This window comes from Rhinoderma darwinii, chromosome 1 (assembly GCF_050947455.1).
Source record: "Rhinoderma darwinii isolate aRhiDar2 chromosome 1, aRhiDar2.hap1, whole genome shotgun sequence".
NCBI lineage: Eukaryota > Metazoa > Chordata > Amphibia > Anura > Rhinodermatidae > Rhinoderma > Rhinoderma darwinii.
Genome location: NC_134687.1, coordinates 663,752,244 through 663,771,750, shown reverse-complemented (window position 1 = coordinate 663,771,750; position 19,507 = coordinate 663,752,244). Strand labels below are relative to the sequence as shown.

General features: G+C 40.9%; 1 protein-coding gene across 1 annotated transcript in view; it reads left to right on the top strand.

Moving 5' to 3' along the window:
- The window catches only part of LOC142710017 (uncharacterized), a 40,911-nt gene that overhangs the window by 13,043 nt on the left and 8,361 nt on the right, over positions 1–19,507 (top strand). The window contains exons 3-5 of the mRNA XM_075848522.1: positions 710–799; positions 5,124–5,405; positions 14,348–14,526. Coding sequence (XP_075704637.1) covers positions 710–799; positions 5,124–5,405; positions 14,348–14,526 — 551 coding nt within the window. The remainder of the gene's footprint in view (positions 1–709; positions 800–5,123; positions 5,406–14,347; positions 14,527–19,507) is intronic.

The window sequence follows — 19,507 nt, the reverse complement described above, 5'->3', positions numbered from 1 at the left end:
AATAATACTAATGAGATAATAATAATAATAATAATAATAATAATAATAGTAATAATACTAATGAGATAATAATAATAATAATAATAATAATAATAATAATAATAATAATAACAATAATAGTAATGGTAAAAATATAATAATAGTAATAATAATAACAATAATAGGTGTGATAATAATATAATAGTAATAATACTAATGACATAATAATAATAATAATAATAATAATAATAATAATAATAATAATAGTAATAGTAATAGTAATAATAATAATAATAATAATAGTAATAGTAATAATAATAAGTGTGATAATAATATAATAGTAATAATAGAAATGTCATAATAATAATAACAAAAATAATAATAGTAAAAATATAATGGTCCTGGTCTCTATCTAGAAGAAATAATATGGTGGAGCTTTCCTGACACACAATCTTCCAGCGTTGTCGGACACTTTCCTAGTCTGCCGGGAGTCTGGGATGCCGCTCCTTTTTATAGGAGACTCCACATATTCCTAGAGCATCATTGAGTGATGTCGGTGACAAAGGGGCGGAGCTGTGACAACCTCTCAGGTAATAAGCTGTAGTTGATGAATCTGTGATTGATGGACACTTGATCAGGAGTCTGCTCTGGGATAAGAAGAGTCATGGACTGTGCATTGTAGGATGTTGCTTTACATTGAATAATATTGGCTGTTTGTTACCTCCATTAGATTTTCGGCACCGAGTTCCCGTCCTGTCGCTGATTCTCCTCCTGTTATCTCTCTTGTTAATGGCTTCCACCATTGGACTGACAGTAAAATGTAAGTGACAATGATAAGAACATCATAAAAAAACATGAAGTACATAGAGATTCTGGTGGTTTTTACTGTACTGGTTACTTAGACTCGTGGGCCCAGTTCACACTTTACATTATAAGTGCAGTATTTTGCAGACTAAACTAGGAAAAGGTCTAAAAATTAAATAACCCCTAACTTTTCAACAAATTTGCATAAATTAATATTACAAGCCAATATATATATATACAGTGAAGGAAATAAGTATTTGATCCCTTGCTGATTTTGTAAGTTTGCCCACTGTCAAAGTCATGAACAGTCTAGAATTTTTAGGCTAGGTTAATTTTACCAGTGAGAGATAGATTATATAAAAAAAAAACTGAAAATCAGATTATCAAAATTATATATATTTATTTGCATTGTGCACAGAGAAATAAGTATGTGACCCCCTACCAACCATGAAGAGTTCAGCCTCCTCCAGACCAGTTACTGCTCCAAATCAACTTGGTGCCGGCATTATAGACAGCTCTTACATGGTCACCTGTATAAGAGACTCCTGTCCACAGACTCAATGAATCAGTCTGACTCTAACCTCTACAACATGGGCAAGACCAAAGAGCTTTCTAAGGATGTCAGGGACAAGATCATAGACCTGCACAAGACTGGAATGGGCTACAAAACCATAAGTAAGACGCTGGGTGAGAAGGAGACAACTGTTGGTGCAATAGGAAGAAAATGGAAGACATACAAAATGACTGTCAATCGACATCGATCTGGGGCTCCATGCAAAATCTCACCTCGTGGGGTATCCTTGATCCTGAGGAAGGTGAGAGCTCAGCCGAAAACTACACGGGGGGAACTTGTTAATGATCTCAAGGCAGCTGGGACCACAGTCACCAAGAAAACCATTGGTAACACATTACGCCGTAATGGATTAAAATCCTGCAGTGCCCACAAGGTCCCCCTGCTCAAGAAGGCACATGTACAGGCCCATCTGAAGTTTGCAAATGAACATCTGGATGATTCTGAGAGTGATTGGGAGAAGGTGCTGTGGTCAGATGAGACTAAAATTGAGCTCTTTGGCATTAACTCAACTCGCCGTGTTTGGAGGAAGAGAAATGCTGCCTATGACCCAAAGAACACCGTCCCCACTGTCAAGCATGGAGGTGGAAACATTATGTTTTGGGGGTGTTTCTCTGCTAAGGGCACAGGACTACTTCACCGCATCAATGGGAGAATGGATGGAGCCATGTACCGTCAAATCCTGAGTGACAACCTCCTTCCCTCCACCAGGACATTAAAAATGGCTCGTGGCTGGGTCTTCCAGCACAACAATGACCCGAAACATGCAGCCAAGGCAACAAAGGAGTGGCTCAAAAAGAAGCACATTAAGGTCATGGAGTGGCCTAGCCAGTCTCCAGACCTTAATCCCATCGAAAACTTATGGAGGGAGCTGAAGATCCGAGTTGCCAAGCGACAGCCTCGAAATCTTAATGATTTACAGATGATCTGCAAAGAGGAGTGGGCCAAAATTCCATCTAACATGTGTGCAAACCTCATCATAAACTACAAAAAACATCTGACTGCTGTGCTTGCCAACAAGGGTTTTGCCACCAAGTATTAAGTCTTGTTCGCCAAAGGGATCAAATACTTATTTCTCTGTGCACAATGCAAATAAATATATATCATTTTGACAATGTGATTTTCTGTTTTTTTTTATATAATCTATCTCTCACTGGTAAAATTAACCTAGCCTAAAAATTCTAGACTGTTCATGTCTTTGACAGTGGCAAACTTACAAAATCAGCAAGGGATCAAATACTTATTTCCTTCACTGTATATATATATATATATATATATATATATATATATATATATATATATATATATATATATATATAAAAAGTTGCAATATATCTTATTAGAGAAAATTCTTCTTTCTCCACTTATCAAGTTCCTTTCCTCCTCCCCTCTGAGGTTACAGCTGCCAATAGAAGTCTATAGAGTGGGGAGGCGAGGAGGGAGCAGGAGCAGAGTGTGTGAGAGAGAGAGTCAGCCAGACACAGACCATGCTGCAGCTTTTTTAGAAAGTGCTATATCTCACCCCAGTGCTGGATTCTCAGGTACACTGCTCAGTACTGCTGTATAATGTCCTTCATGCTACTGCAGCATCCAGTAAGAGATATATCTCACCCAAGTGTTGGACACAGCTGCTCTGCTTAGTAGTGCTGTATAATGTCCTTAGTGCTGCTGCTTCTAGTAAGTGTTATAATCTCACCCCAGTTCTGGAGTCTCAGCTACACTGCTCCTTGTTGCTGTATAATGTGCTTCATGCTGCTACTTCTAGCAAGTGCTGCATGTCACCCCAGTGCTGAATCCACAGCTACACTGTTCAGTAATGCTATATAATGCCCTCCATGCTGCTGCTGCAGCTTCTAGTTAATTTTGTATCTAACTCTAGTGCTGAATTTATACCTACACTGCTCTGTACTACTGTAAAATGTCCTTATTGTTGTTGCTGCTTGAAGTTAGTGGATTTATACCTACACTGTTCAGTACTGCTGTATAATGTCCTCCATGCTGCTGCTGCTGCTTCTAGCAAATGTTATATCTTACCACAGTGCTGGATTCACAGCTATACCACTCTGTACTGCTGTATAATCTCCTCCATGCTGCTGATGCTACTTCTAGCAAATGCTATATCTTACCACAGTGCTGGATTCACAGCTATACCACACAGCACTGCTGTATAATATCTTAAATATCTATTAAGTCTTATATTTCATATCAGTGTTTGATTCAAAACTACACTGTTCAGCAATTCTGTAAAATGTCCTCCATGATGTAGCTGCTTCTAATACACCTAGTACTGAATCCTCTGCTCCACTGCTCGCACTGATGTTTAATATCCTCCATGCTACTGCTGCTAGTAAGTGTTATATGACACCCCAATGCTAGATTTATATCTACACTGCTATATAATGTCATTCATGCTGCTGCTTCTTGTAAGTATTATAATCGCCCCTCTCAGTGCTGGATTCTCAGCTACACTGCTTTTAATGATGTTTAATCTCCTCCATGACACTGCTGCTTCTAGCAAGTTTTATATCCCACCCCAGTGCTAGATCTATATCAACACTGTTCAGTCTGCTATATAATGTCATTCATGCTGCTAAAGCGAGCAGTAAGTATTGTATCTCACCCCAGTGCTGTACTCACAGATACTCTACTCTAGTATTGTTGTATAATGTCCTCCGTGATGCTACTGCTTTTAGTAAGTGTTATATCTCTGCCCTGTGCTGGAATCCCTACTACACTGCTCAGTGCTGATAAATGATGTCCATTATGCTTCTACTTCTAGTAAATGTTATATTTCACCAAAGGGCTGGATTCATACCTACACTGCTCAGTACTACTGTATAATGTCCCTTATGCTACTGCTGCTTCTAGTAAGTGTTATATCTTGCCACAGTGCTGGATTCCCGGCTACACTGCTCAGTACTGCTGTATATTGTCTTCCATGCTGCTGCTTCAAGTAAGTGTTATATCTCACCCCAGTGCTGGATTCACAGCCACACTGCTTCTTACGCTGTATAATGTACTCCATGCTGCTGCAGCTTCTAGTAATTATTATGTCTAATTTCAGTGCTAAATTCACAGCTACACTGCTTATTACTTCTGTATAATGTCCTCCGTGCTGCTGCAGCTTCTAGGAATTATTATGTCTCATTGCAGTGCTACATTAACAGCTACACTGCACATTACTTCTGTATAATGTCATCCATGATATTACAGCTTCCAGTAAGTGTTATATCTTACCCCAGTGCTTTATTCACAGCTACACTGCTCAGTACTACTGTATGATGTCCTCAATGCTGCTGCTAATTCTTTTAAGTGGTATATCTCACTGTTGGTATATAGCATTAAGAGAAAAGTAGTGACCACAGGCTCCAACATCCCGGTCTATACACTGAAAGAAATGATGCCATAAGATAAAAGAGCATTGTACACTAATGGGAATAGTGATAAACTCCAACAATATTTGTTCTTTGAGCAATTTTAGATTTATCAGTGTAAGAATACAGCAAAACAGAATGACTGTTTACTCAGTGTGTGAATGACCCGCATACCCCCTGTCACTCATAACCAATACAGGAGCTCAGTGCCTATTTAGTTTGGATTCACTATTGGTAATGCCTTCCATTCTCATTACTGGGATTAACTGACTGCTCCAGTATATTAGATTCTCTTGAAATAGTGAGGGGGTCATTGAAAAATTCCAAATAACTCCCACATCTCCAGTCTTATTATCATCATGTCATTTACATATTAGGGATTCATTCATTTTCAGACATCGACTTGTCCCATAAATTCCATAATCTTTCTGTAAATCACATGGAGCTGAGCAGCAGTCTAATCCAGAGGCTTCAGAGGAAGGAGCAGGAGTCAGCAGCTGCAGAGAACAGCCTGGAGAGGAGCCGGCAGGAGAAGGAAGAGTTGGTTTGGAACGTCAGAGACCTTAATACATCTTTACTGGAGTGTCAGCAAATGGCCGAGAAATCCACTGATGAGAAGGAAGCAGTGGAGGGACGTCTAAAGGAAGTGATGTCCCAGAGATATGAGATGGAGAAAGGTACAAACTATACTGATCACACATTACATCGGGTCATACTCCAGTCACATACAGATCTGCATTCACAATTCTGCTGTCTTCCAGACTGCAGTGCACTGTGGGAGCTCAATTATCAATTATAGAGTTGAGCTAACAGGTCACATGACTATCTTAGAATAAACAATAGCCAACATTGTGGATGCAGCTTTGAATGTGACTGGAGTATAAGATATGGGCTCACCTAATATTAACCTATTATTATACAAGTATTACAAGGTTATCTCAAATAATAATAAATATCTGGGTGGAGACAATTGCGAAGATCCATCCTGAGGAAATCTGAAGGGCTCTTTAAAGGGGTTGTCCAAGATCGGAAAAACATGGCCGCTGTTTATGGAAGAAAGCAGCCATGTTTTTGTTATCCTGCACCACCCCTTTATATTTACACATCCACGTTCTGTACAATATGGGCATTATATGTGATGAATGATGGTGTCCGATCATAAAATATGTATAATAAAAAAAACATCCCCCCACATAGTTTTTTATTTGTCCCACATGTGTAGATGTCAACATCTGATCTCCCGTCACACAGAATAAAAAAAACAACATACTGACTGACTGATTCCCAGTTCCGCCATGTTCCTCTGTGTAATACATAAGTGCCCCCTATATTGATCACCACCTTAAACATCAGATCAGTTATAAATCTAGAACCTACCTAGAGACGAACCTGGAGGAAGTGTTTTATTTCGGGGTTTGCTCTGTGTTAGTGAGATGTGCGGTGTCACCAGGACTGGATCCACAGAGTTCTCTGAGAGATCACATGGTTCTAGATGCCAAGGAGGCTGGAAAGGGATTTTTAAAGACGTCAAGTAATTGTCCTCAATCCTTCCACTGTCATGATCATCTACAAAAGGAGAAGATTTCACACAACTTCTCCAGACCCGAATGTCCCAGCAAGATCTGTCGAGGAACACAAGATGCTGAAAGAAGTTCATCCAGGGCCTACAGAAAGCTCTCATAACTACTGAGGTCACAGGGCAGGAGGTGACCATTAGAGAGAGGTTGCGCACATAATATCGAGAAAGGGGTTTCAGGAGTTGACTACCACGGTCCCAGAAGATGACCTCGAGAACACAAGATGCTTGAATAAATCTCTAAGAAGCCCAAAACTTCATCCTAGTTCCTACAGGAAACTCACACCACTAAAGAGGTCATAGAGGAGGAGGCGACTATTAGAAAGATTTATATATTATATATGTCTAATATATTTTTTGTATGACTAACATTGATTAATATTTTTCAGGTGCAGTCCTTATTTCTTCTCACTCACTTTTTTCTTATTTCTTTTTTAATCTTCACCTTTAGATCACGTTCACCTGCACGTGTGTTCACTCACCCCCACTGACTCCCTGTTAGTTATTCTATTATTAATTACGTATGTCTTCTCATTTTTTGTATAAATATATTAATATATATGTTTTTCTACTCCTTTTAGTGTACAATTTTACTGCAGATTTAAGTGAAGTTTTAAATTGTATGATGTTTTGTATGTTCATATGTATGTAGTGATATTCACAGTTTATGCTGTTAAGATATGTGTGTATATATATATATATACAGTGAAGGAAATAAGTATTTGATCCCTTGCTGATTTTGTAAGTTTGCCCACTGTCAAAGTCATGAACAGTCTAGAAATTTTAGGCTAGGTTAATTTTACCAGTGAGAGACAGATTATATATAAAAAAAAACACAAAATCACATAGTCAAAATTATATATATGTATTTGCATTGTGCACAGAGAAATAAGTATTTGATCCCCTACCAACCATTAAGAGTTCAGCCTCCTCCAGACCAGTTACTGCTCCAAATCAACTTGGTGCCTGCATTATAGACAGCTCTTACATGGTCACCTGTATAAAAGACTCCTGTCCACAGACTCAATGAATCAGTCTGACTCTAACCTCTACAACATGGGCAAGACCAAAGAGCTTTCTAAGGATGTCAGGGACAAGATCATAGACCTGCACAAGGCTGGAATGGGCTACAAAACCATAAGTAAGACGCTGGGTGAGAAGGAGACAACTGTTGGTGCAATAGTAAGAAAATGGAAGACATACAAAATGACTGTCAATCGACATCGATCTGGGGCTCCATGCAAAATCTCACCTCGTGGGGTATCCTTGATCCTGAGGAAGGTGAGAGCTCAGCCGAAAACTACACGGGGGGAACTTGTTAATGATCTCAAGGCAGCTGGGACCACAGTCACCAAGAAAACCATTGGTAACATATTACGCCGTAATTGATTAAAATCCTGCAGTGCCCGCAAGGTCCCCCTGCTCAAGAAGGCACATGTACAGGCCCGTCTGAAGTTTGCAAATGAACATCTGGATGATTCTGAGAGTGATTGGGAGAAGGTGCTGTGGTCAGATGAGACTAAAATTGAGCTCTTTGGCATTAACTCAACTCGCAGTGTTTTGAGGAAGAGAAATGCTGCCTATGACCCAAAGAACACCGTCCCCACTGTCACGCATGGAGGTGGAAACATTATGTTTTGGGGGTGTTTCTCTGCTAAGGGCACAGGACTACTTCACCGCATCAATGGGAGAATGGATGGAGCCATGTACCGTCAAATCCTGAGTGAAAACCTCCTTCCCTCCACCAGGACATTAAAATGGCTCGTGGCTGGGTCTTCCAGCACGACAATGACCCGAAACATACAGTCAAGGCAACAAAGGAGTCGCTCAAAAAGAAGCACATTAAGGTCATGGAGTGGCCTAGCCAGTCTCCAGACCTTAATCCCATCGAAAACTTATGGAGGGAGCTGAAGATCCGAGTTGCCAAGCAACAGCCTCGAAATCTTAATGATTTACAGATGATCTGCAAAGAGGAGTGGGCCAAAATTCCATCTAACATGTGTGCAAACCTCATCATCCACTACAAAAAACGTCTGACTGCTGTGCTTGCCAACAAGGGTTTTGCCACCAAGTATTAAGTCTTGTTTGCCAAAGGGATCAAATACTTATTTCTCTGTGCACAATGCAAATAAATATATATAATTTTGACAATGTGATTTTCAGTATTTTTTTTATATAATCTATCTCTCACTGGTAAAATTAACCTAGCCTAAAAATTCTAGACTGTTCATGTCTTTGACAGTGGGCAAACTTACAAAATCAGCAAGGGATCAAATACTTATTTCCTTCACTGTATATTTACTGATTTATGTATGTCTAATTGGGATGCTAATGTCAATGCTATAGGTATTTGAACAGGATATGAGTATCGTGGAGATATATATACATGTTTATTTGGGATTACCCCTGAACTTTGACTACTGTGTTATATCGCTGGGACCTTAGCTCCACTCCTTACTTTTTGGTGGAGAGCCCCATCGATATATACGACATCCTCATTATGTACATCTTTCTAAACTTAAATGTTTGGGTTTCTGGCATGCTTGCCAGGTTCCAAGATGGCCACCACTCCTCTCTTACATAATATGTTTGGCCACGCCAGCCCCTCCTCCAAGATTCTAGGTGCGCACGCGCCGTACGTACCTTTCTGATGTCTATGCTTTAGGGCATGATTTCCGGCACTCGCTTTAGCACTGGTGCGCATGCGCGGCGGGGGCAATATGGCGCCTGCAAACACGAGTACAGCTCCGTTCCTTTATCTACATCCCTGGATTTCTGTAGCATGGTAGGCGGATTTCCTCTTTTGTGATTATAATACTCAGAGGCTGTGTATACTGTGCATCCATTGGATGCTGCTATAATTCCCTCCCCTTTTGTTCTATACTTAAGGTGACCATTATCTCATCATGTCAGTACCCCTTGAGAAAACTGACGGCGAAACGCGCATTGGGGGCGGTCTGTGTGGAGATCTTTCGTTTTTTGGTCCATCACGCAATCCACGGGTTTATGCAGTTCTCTTAGCCCATTTAACAAAGACATTTTTTGGTCTATCTGTACATAGGTGGGCACAATTTTGTGCTTTCTGGCCTGATGTATATTACATTTAGAACTCTTTTCTGTTTTTGAGTTTAATTACTTCGCTTATGATATATCCTTTTGGATGGAGATTTCTGTACTATACCACATCACATGATGTTTATACGATGGTAGCATATAATTGGGACTATTTACGTTGTTTCTCCACACTCTCCCTTTAAATTGTGTGTATTATTGTTTTTATTATTGTGATGGCCAATATGCTGTTATGTGCAATATAATAAAGTTTATTTTTTATTGTCATGGTACGTAATTTGTGCTATGTGTCGCTTATTTTCTGGATATATTAGCTGTCTTCACCATCTTCTATAGGTATTGAGTTCTGTCTTGCGATCTGTGAGGACGCATTATTTTTTGGGCGAATGCCAATGGTCTATAAGTGTATAGGTATTCATCATTTGACTATTAGAAAGAGACTGCACACGTTACATCTACATGGACAGTGCCAGGAGAAGACCACCTCCATCCAGAATAATCAGCCTGAGAACACAAGATGCTGGAACATGCCCCTAAGATGCCCAGCACTTCATCTCAGGATCTCCAAGAAGCTCTCACCACTACTGAGGTCACAGAGCAGGAGGCTACTATTAAAGAGAGGCTGCACACATGATATCTATATGACGGGTGCCAGGAGGAGACCACCTCCATCCAGAAAGATCAGCCTGAGAACACAAGAGGCTGGAGCATGTATCTTAGAAACCCAGAACTTAATCCCAGGAACTACAGAAATCTTGCATCCCTACTGAGGTCACAGTGCAGGATGCAACCATTACAGAGAGCCCACACACATGACATCTACATGAGGGGTGCCAGAAGGAGACCACCACTGTCAAGAAAGATCAACCTGAGAAAACAAGGTGCCCCTAAGAAGCCCAGAACTGCATTCCAGGAAGCTCTAGCCCCATCTGAGGACACAGTGTCGGAGGCCAACCTTAGAGAGGGATGAAGATGTGATATAGTCATGGGGGGGTGCATAAGGAGAAGACCACCACTCTCCAGGGAGATCATCCCCTGAAGACAAGATGCTGGAAGATGTGTCTCTAAGAGGCAATCCTAGAGGAAGCTCTCATTACTCATGGTAGGAGGCAAACCTTAGAGAGAGGTTGTGCACATTATATCGCGGAGGGGGTGCAATAGGTGACTACGACAGTCCAAGAAGATGCTTGAAGAAATCTCTAAGAAGCCCAGAACTTGATCACAAAACCTACAGGAAGCTCAGACCACTACTGAGGTCACAGATGAGGAGGCAACTATAAGACAGAGGATGCACACATTCCATCTACATGGGGGTGCTAGAGCAGACCACCTCTGTCCAGAAAGATCAGCCTGAGAACATGCCTCTAAGAAGCCCAGAACTTCATCCCAGGACTTCCAGGAAGCACTCACCACTACTGTGGTCACAGTGCTGGAGATGACCATTAAAGGAATCTACATGAGGGGTGCCAGAAGGAGACCACCTCTGTCCAGAAATATCAGCCTGAGAAAACAAATGCCCCTAAGAAGCCCAGAACTTCATCCCAGGAAGCTCTCACCACTACTGAGGTCACACAGTGTCGGAGGCCAACATTAGAGAGAGGGGAACATATGACATCTTCATGGAGTGGGCAGAAGGAGAAGACCACCACTCTTCACGGAGATCAGCCCCAGAACCCAAGATGCTGAAAGACGTTTCTATAAGAAGCCATCGCTTCATTCTACAGGGATCTCTCATCACTAATGAGGTCACAGTGCAGGAGGTGACCATTAGGCAGAGACTACATATTATATCTACATAGAGGGTGCAGGAGGAGACCACAACAGTTCAGGAAGATCAGCCCTACAACAAAACACGATGGAAGATATCTCTGAAACTTCATCCAGGGACCTATGGGGAGTTTGTGCCCATTTTCCCTGCTTGAATGTCCTCCACAGTAAAATATCTATTGTTATTTATCAAATACATTTACTTATATGGAGATTTGCCTTACGAACTCTTCAAAGTTTTGGGAAATAATCCACCCTTTGCACGAAACCCAGCTTGTAAATGCCCAAACACAAACTGACCAACGGAAACAGTGGCGCTCTCAATGTGAATTGTGATGAATGTGAAGTCGTTTGTTTACCAGTAGTTGTAAAACACTTTTTATGCCACCTACGTTGTGGGGAAAAATAGGTGATTTTTCAAAATGTTGCATAAAGTAAATGTGTGGGAAATACTTACTCCATGTAAGCAACGCCCAATTTCCACAACAAAAATCACAAATGGGGGCGCAAAAACTAGAAAAAAAAAAGCATAATGCATCATAAATTTGCCTTACAGGGAAAAACACGCCAAAAAAGTTATAAATAATACCAAAATTATTGCACAACAGAAACAATAAATCCCCTTCTTTTAGTGTGCTTGTAGGTCAGTAGACTGTCATATACAGTATATATACACTACCGTTCAAAAGTTTAGGGTCACTTAGAATTTTCCTTATTTTTGCAAGAAAAACACAGTTTTTTTCAATGAAGATAACATTAAATTATTCAGAAATCCACTCTATACGTTGTTAATGTGATAAATGACTATTCTAGCTGCAAACGTCTGGTTTTTAATGCAATATCTACATAGGTGTATAGAGGCCCATTTCCAGCAACCATCACTCCAGTGTTCTAATGGTACATTGTGTTTGCTAACTGTGTTAGAAGGCTAATGGATGATTAGAAAACCCTTGAAAACCCTTGTGCAATTATGTTAGCACCGCTGTAAACAGTTTTACTGTTTAGAGGAGCTATAAAACTGGCCTTCCTTTGAGCTAGTTGAGAATCTGGAGCATTTCATTTGTGGGTTCGATTAAACTCTCAAAATGGCTAGAAAAAGAGAGCTTTCATGTGAAACTCGACAGTCTATTCTTGTTCTTAGAAATGAAGGCTATTCCATGCGAGAAATTGCCAAAAAACTGAAGATTTCCTACAACGGTGTGTACTACTCCCTTCAGAGGACAGCACAAACAGGCTCTAACCAGAGTAGAAAGGGAAATGGGAGGCCCCGCTGCACAACTGAGCAACAAGACAAGTACATTAGAGTCTCTAGTTTGAGAAATAGACGCCTCACAGGTCCTCAACTGGCAGCTTCATTAAATAGTACCCGCAAAACGCCAGTGTCAACGTCTACAGTGAAGAGGCGACTCCGGGATGCTGGCCTTCAGGGCAGAGTGGCAAAGAAAAAGCCATATCTGAGACTGGCTAATGAAAGGAAAAGATTAATATAGGCAAAAGCACACAGACATTGGACAGAGGAAGATTGGAAAAAAGTGTTATGGACAGACGAATGGAAGTTTGAAGTGTTTGGATCACACAGAAGAACATTTGTGAGACGCAGAACAACTGAAAAGATGCTGGAGAGTGCCTGACGCCATCTGTCAAGCATGGTGGAGGTCATGTGATGGTCTGGGGTTGCTTTGGTGCTGGTAAAGTGGGAGATTTGTACAAGGTAAAAGGGATTTTGAATAAGGAAGGCTATCACTCCAGTTTGCAACACCATGCCATGCCCTGTGGACAGCGCTTGATTGGAGCCAATTTCATCCTACAACAGGACAATGACCCAAAGCACCTCCAAATGATGCAAGAACTATTTAGGGAAGAAGCCGGCAGCTGGTATTCTATCTGTAATGGAGTGGCCAGCGCAGTCACCAGATCTCAACCCCATAGAGCTGTTGTGGGAGCAGCGTGAAGTGCCCATCAAGCCAATCCAACTTGTGGGAGGGGCTTCTGGAAGCATGGGGGGAAATTTCTCCCGATTACCTCAGCAAATTAACAGCTAGAATGCCAAAGGTCTGCAATGCTGTAATTGTTGCAAATGGAGCATTCCAAGACGAAAGCAAAGTTTGAAGGAGAAAATTATTATTTCAAATAAAAATCATTATTTCTAACCTTGTCAATGTCTTGACTATATTTTCTAGTCATTTTGCAACTCATTTGATAAATATAAGTGTGAGTTTTCATGGAAAACACGAAATGTTAAATACTTTTGTGTCAAAAAAGACAAAAGTATAATAGGTGTGATACCTTTATTGGCCAACCATAAAAGTTCTATATTCGGCTTTCAGAGCACAGAGGCCCCTTCTTCAGGCAGTTTACAAATGAATGACTTAGAAAAAAGCACAACATTTAGATGTTACACAAAGACAATTAGTACATTCATTTGTAAACTGCCTGAAGAAGGGGCCTCTGTGCTCTGAAAGCCGAATATAGAACTTTTATGGTTAGCCAATAAAGGTATCATACCTATTATACTTTTGTCTTTTTTGACACAAAAGTATTTAACATTTCATATTGTCTCTGGCTAACACGGTACTACACTATTTTTTACATGGAAAACACAAAATTGTCTGGGTGACCCCAAACTTTCGAACGGTAGTGTATATATATGTATATATATATATATATATATATATATATATATATATATATATATATATATATATATATATATGTATATATATATATATATATATATATGTATATATATATATATATATATATATATATATATATATATATATATATACATACAATAGATCCAGAGATAGGAGCAGCACTGTGTCGATAGCCAGAAACGGTTGGTGCTAACTTCAAATATCAAGGAGTGACGAGCTCCTCATACATATATCCAAGAAAAGAGACTGGAAGCAGCACTCAGCAAAAAAGTGTGAATTTATTCACACTTTTTTGCTGAGTGCTGCTTCCAGTCTCTTTTCTTGGATATATATATATATATATATATATATATATATATATATATATATATATATATATATATATATATATATATACACACACACACACACACACACACACTGTACATAAGTAGATATATTGTATACAAATGTTGCATATGAAGTATTTGATTGGCGGACTGCATCTATCTATGTATGAAATAGTCATCTCTATGCGGTTGTTACAATAATTGTCACTTTGTTTCAGGATTTTGTCCTGAAAATTGGAAATTGTTCGGGAAAAAATGTTTATTATTTTCTAAAAATACTGAAACCTGGCAAAACAGCCAAAAAATTTGTGAAGGTAAAGAATCTAATATGATAGTTGTACAATCAGGAGGTGCCGGACTTACTTCTCCCTTACACTCAGATGATGCTGCACTTCAGGTAAAGTCCATGGAGTCTTTGATTTATCGTGTATTCCTCTTCATTTCTGATTATGGATCTGATTAAAATGTACATTGAACGTAAATCAAATCTGAAGTCCCAAATGGAAATGGAAGAAATTTGTGGCACAATTCCTACATTTTCTTCTGCCAAGCTCAACCACTTACCTGCCACACATAGAAACCCTGCAAATCTTCTTGCCATTCCTTGTATGTCTTCTCCTGTCTCTTTTAACTGTGCTCTCTGGAACTCTCGGTCCGTGTGCAACAAACTCACCTTTATTCATGACTTATTCCTTTCTAACTCTCTCAACCTTCTGGCTCTTACAGAAACATGGCTACACCTGTCTGACACTGCTTCCCCTGCTGCTCTATCTTATGGTGGTCTCCAGTTCTCTCATGCCCCCAGACCTGAGGAGGTGATGGTGGAGGAGTAGGTATACTTCTTTCCCCACACTGCACTTTCCAGGTCATTCCCCCGGTCCCCTCACTCACATTTCCCTCTTTTGAAGTCTACACCCTCAGACTCTTTCACCCTTTTCCCCTCCGAGTGGCAGTTGTCTACCGCCCACCGGGCTCACCCCGCCAATTCCTGGATCATTTTGCTGCCTGGCTTCCACAATTTCTATCCTCTGAAACACCCACTCTCATCATGGGTGACTTCAACATCCCCATTGATAACCCAATCTCCTCATCTGCCTCCCAGTTTCTATCTTTAACCTCGTCCCTCGGTCTGTCACAACTTACTAACTCTCCTACACATGAAGACGGGCATTCACTTGACCTGGTCTTCTTCCGGCTCTGCTCAGTTTCTGACTTTATTAACGCTCCTCTCCCGCTTTCTGACCACAATCTTCTCTGCTTTACTATCAAATATTCTCTGCCTCCTCAGGTCATCCCTACATATCAGACATACAGAAATCTACATGCCATTAACACTGTGAAACTCATAGACAGTCTACAGTCCTCATTGTCCCCTATCTCTTCCCTCTCCTGTCCCAATCTGGCTGCCAAACTTTATAATAACACTCTCAAAAATGCATTGGATGAAGCAGCCCCCACTACACTCCGAACCACCCGACAAAGACGACGACAACCCTGGCACACGCCTCAATCCCGCTTTCTTCACCGGTGCTTGAGATGTGCCGAACGACTGTGGAGAAAATCGCATTTGGATGCAGATTTCCTCAATTACAAATTTATGCTCAAAACTTACAACTCTGCCCTTCACCGCGCCAAACAAGTCTACTTCACTTCTCTCATCTCCACACTATCTAATAATCCAAAACGCCTCTTTGATACTTTTCACTCCCTCCTTAGTCCTAAAGTGCAGACGCCAATCACAGATCTCAGTGCTGAAGACCTGGCCAATTATTTTATAGTTAAAATTGACAACATCCGGCATGATATTATCTCCCAGTCCCCTAGTAACATCGATCCCCTTCCCCCCCGCACTCCCTCTTCTTCACTCTCAGCATTTGACCCAATAACTGAAGAAGAAGTCTCGAGGCTCCTCTCTTCTTCTCGTCCTACTACCTGCCCTAGTGATCCTGTCCCCTCACACCTCCTCCAGTCCCTCTCCCCAGCTGTCACTAGTCACCTCACTAAAATATTTAACCTCTCTCTTTCCTCTGGTATCTTTCCCTCCGCTTTTAAACATGCCATTATAAACCCATTATTGAAAAAACCAACACTTGACCCATCCAGCGCTGCCAACTACCGACCAGTCTCTAATCTGCCCTTCATCTCCAAACTCCTGGAACGCTTGGTCTACTCTCGCCTTATCCGCTATCTCTCTGCTAACTCCATTCTTGACCCCTTACAATCTGGTTTCCGCACTCTACACTCCACAGAAACTGCCCTTACTAAAGTCTCAAATGATCTCTTGGCGGCTAAATCGGACGGTAAATCCTCTCTCCTGATTCTTTTGGATCTCTCTGCAGCCTTTGACACTGTAGACCACAAACTCCTACTTAACATGCTCCACTCTATTGGCCTCAAGGACGCGGCTCTCTCTTGGTTTTCCTCCTATCTCTCTGACCGCTCATTCAGTGTGTCATTTGCTGGTTCCACCTCTTCTCCTCTTCCCCTTGATATCGGGGTTCCTCAGGGATCAGTCCTAGGTCCGCTCCTCTTTTCTCTCTACACAGCTCCTATTGGACAAACCATCAGCAGATTTGGCTTCCAGTACCATCTCTACGCTGATGACACCCAATTATATACCTCTTCCCGTGACATCACCCCTGCTCTAATACAGAACACCAGTGATTGTCTGTCCGCTGTCTCTAACATCATGTCCTCTCTCTATCTGAAACTGAATCTTTCTAAAACTGAGCTCCTTGTGTTCCCACCATCTACTAACCTCCCTAAACCTGATTTCTCCATCTCTGTGTGTGGCACTATCATAACTCCTAAGCAGCACGCCCGCTGTCTCGGGGTTATTTTTGACTCAGATCTTTCCTTTACTCCTCACATACAATCACTTTCACGCTCCTGTCATTTTCACCTCAAAAACATCTCCAGAATCCGCTCTTTTCTTACGGAGGAAACTGCCAAAACTCTCATTGTTGCTCTGATTCACTCTCGTCTTGACTACTGTAACTCATTACTAGTCGGTCTTCCCCTCACTAAACTCTCCCCTCTCCAATCTATCCTCAATGCAGCAGCCAGGCTCATCTTTATGACCAACCGCTACACCAACGCCTCTACCCTCTGCCAGTCACTGCACTGGTTGCCCATCCCCTTCCGAATAAAATTCAAACTTATTACTCTCACCCACAAAGCTCTCCACAGTGCTGCACCTCCTTACATCTCCTCCCTCATCTCTGTCTACCACCCTACTCGGGCTCTACGTTCTGCCAACAACCTTAGATTAAAATCCTCCATAATCCGAACCTCCCACTACCGTCTCCAGGATTTCTCTCGTGCTGCACCCGTCCTCTGGAATGTGCTACCCCAGACAATCAGATTAATTCCCAATATCCACAGTTTTAAACGTGCCCTGAAAACACATCTATTTAGACAGGCCTATAACATTCCCTAATCTGACTCCTTTCCATGGCCCTCCATTTAGATTAGTCATCAGAATAAGATTCCCTCACACTCCTTCTCTTCATGTCCGTCATACACGGATACCGGCTGGTGAACGGCTCATGCAGCTTTATGTTACCACCGCATGTGTATAAAAATGGCCGGACTATTGTACAGAACAAACACTGTTACACTTTGTGTCTCCCTTATGTCCTCATAGATTGTAAGCTCTTGCGAGCAGGGTCCTCACTCCCCAGGTTTGAATTGTAAATGAACTTTGTCACTATGTAATGTCTGATATTGTTTGTTTCATGTTCCCTCTAAATTGTAAAGTGCTGCGTAATATGTTGGCGCTATATAAATAAAGATTATTATTATATTATTATTATTATAATTCGTGGCACCCAGCTGTACCAAAAATACTAATTGCAAAATGAACAACATTACCTAAATTACCATAATTTATCATTACCTCTAATGTGATACCAAATGTAAACTAACACTGACTGTAACCTATCACCGACTGTAATCTAGCACCGACTGTAATCTAGCACCAACTGTAATCTAACACTGACTGTAAACTATCACAGACTGTAATCTAACACCGACTGTAACCTATCACCGACTGTAATATAACACTGACTGTAACCTATCACAGACTGTAATCTAACACCGACTGTAACCTAACACTGACTGTAACCTATCACTGACTAATCTAACACCAACTATAATCTAACATTTACTATAGTCTAACACAGACTGTAATCTAACACTGACTGTAACCTACCACTGACTAACCTACCACCGACTGTAGCCTACCACCGACTGTAATCTAACACCAACTATAATCTAACACCAACTATAATCTAACACTGACTGTAATCTAGCACCGACTGTAATCTAACACCGACTGTAACCTAACACTGATTGTAACCTAACACTGACTAATCTAACACCGACTATAATCTAACATTGACTGTAATCTAACACCGACTGTAATCTAACACCGACAGTAATATAACACCGACTGTAACCTACCATCGACTGTAATTTAACATGGTTGTAATCTAACACCGACTGTAATCTAACACGACTGTAACCTAACACCGACTATAATCTAACACCAACTGTAATCTAACATTGACTGTAATCTAACATTGACTGTAATCTAACACCAACTGTAACCTAACACTGACTGTAACCTAACACTGACTGTAACCTAACACTGACTGTAATCTAACACCAACTGTAACCTAACACTGACTGTAACCTAACACTGACTGTAATCTAACACCGACTGTAATCTAACACTGACTGTAATCTAACACTGACTGTAATCTAACACCGACTGTAATCTAACATCGACTGTAATCTAACACCGACTGTAATCTAACACCGACTGTAATCTGACACCGACTGTAATCTGACACTGACAGTAATCTAACACTGACTGTAATCTGACACTGGCTGTAACCTAAAACCAACTGCAACCTAACACCGTATGTAACCTGACTTAAACTAAACATGACACCGGCTGTAATCTAAAACGAACTGCAATCTAACATTGGCTGTAACTTGACACCAAATGCAATCTGATACTTATTGTAATCGATAAAAACAAGGGACATATACAAAAACACAGAAAAAGGCCATACTTGCAAATGGGCACAGCCAGGTCAGAGACGCTGATGAAGGAGTGAGCAGGTGCTTTAAATAATAATAGCCACTCCCACTAGTCTTGAGGGGAGTGGTGTGTGTGGTGCATGGGATGTGTAGTAAGAAATAATAAATGAATAGTGTGTGTGCAAGTGTAATACTATAAGTGAAATATATGGGGCTGGAGTTTAGGAGTTAGGGACTCGCAAGTCTGGGGATCCTTGTCGTGGATTGCGAGCTTGCGTCCTTTTGGACAAAATGATCACTAATACCCCAAGTATTTTTCATTATTATGT